Below are 936 nucleotides of genomic sequence, written 5' to 3'. Positions count from 1 at the left end.
GCATGAAAAAATACAAAACATGCACTTTCATTTAGCTTCAAATTTATAAACGGCGGAAGTAACGTAGCAGCTATTAATTTTTCTGAAATGTAAGCAATTAATGGTTTTATTCACATCTAAAGTATTTTCAACATATATATCACGAATTATTGTTGTTAGATATACAATTATAATACGATCAAACTTTTAATTACAAAATCACAGTTTAGGCATCACTTGCATTGGATAATGAAACAGGAATATTTACAATTCTTATTGGAGTTGCAAGGATATAACTTTTGATTGTTTTTGTCATAGTGAGTATTGCATGGCATATTCGAATATCGGAAGGACACGCCCGCGACCTGCCAAATAAACACTTAGTTTAACCTGTAATATATCCGTCTCATATTATCCTAGGGACAAAAGATTAGATCCAACACTGGATAGTAGATATTGCGTAATAAGTGGATGAAGCGAACAACAGGAAAGGGGAAGAGTTTTTGAGTAAAGAGGGAGTGGTTTGCCTTTGTCTCATTAGAACAACTTTGCACTGTTAGTTGTAATACTGTCTGTCATGAATTCAAGTTTTAACGCTTTGTATTGCATTTATTTTTTCTAATGCTTCATGGATTATGTTAGTTTGAGATCGCAGCCTTCAGTGGAGAAATGTTACTATATTTGATGAATTTGTTCCAGTGGCAAAAGTGGGCATTATAATTACATGTTATATGAATGGACCGCACAATTCAACGTAGACTACAAAAAGGCACGCTTACCTTGAGACTACAATGAACATCCCATCCACGATCTCTTAAAACGTAGTTGCAAACTTTCAAGGTTATATGATATACTGAATATTCATGGTGGAAACAATCAGTTTTTAAATAGTCGTCTGGATTACACACACACATACACATAAACATATGCACTCTTACGTCTAAAATTGAGACAACG

The 936-nt window shown here is 33.8% G+C and overlaps 1 protein-coding gene across 1 annotated transcript in view; it reads left to right on the top strand.

The window, feature by feature from the left end:
• LOC119592355 (choline O-acetyltransferase-like) overlaps nt 1-936 on the top strand; it is a gene marked incomplete in the record, with an annotated part of 212,829 nt that overhangs the window by 207,297 nt on the left and 4,596 nt on the right. Inside the window, 1 exon segment of the mRNA XM_037941182.1 lies at nt 679-733. Within this exon segment, the coding sequence (XP_037797110.1) occupies nt 679-733 (55 nt within the window).

This window comes from Penaeus monodon, chromosome 30 (genome assembly GCF_015228065.2).
Source record: "Penaeus monodon isolate SGIC_2016 chromosome 30, NSTDA_Pmon_1, whole genome shotgun sequence".
Taxonomy (NCBI): Eukaryota; Metazoa; Arthropoda; class Malacostraca; order Decapoda; family Penaeidae; genus Penaeus; species Penaeus monodon.
This window is presented reverse-complemented; position numbering and strand designations above follow the sequence as displayed.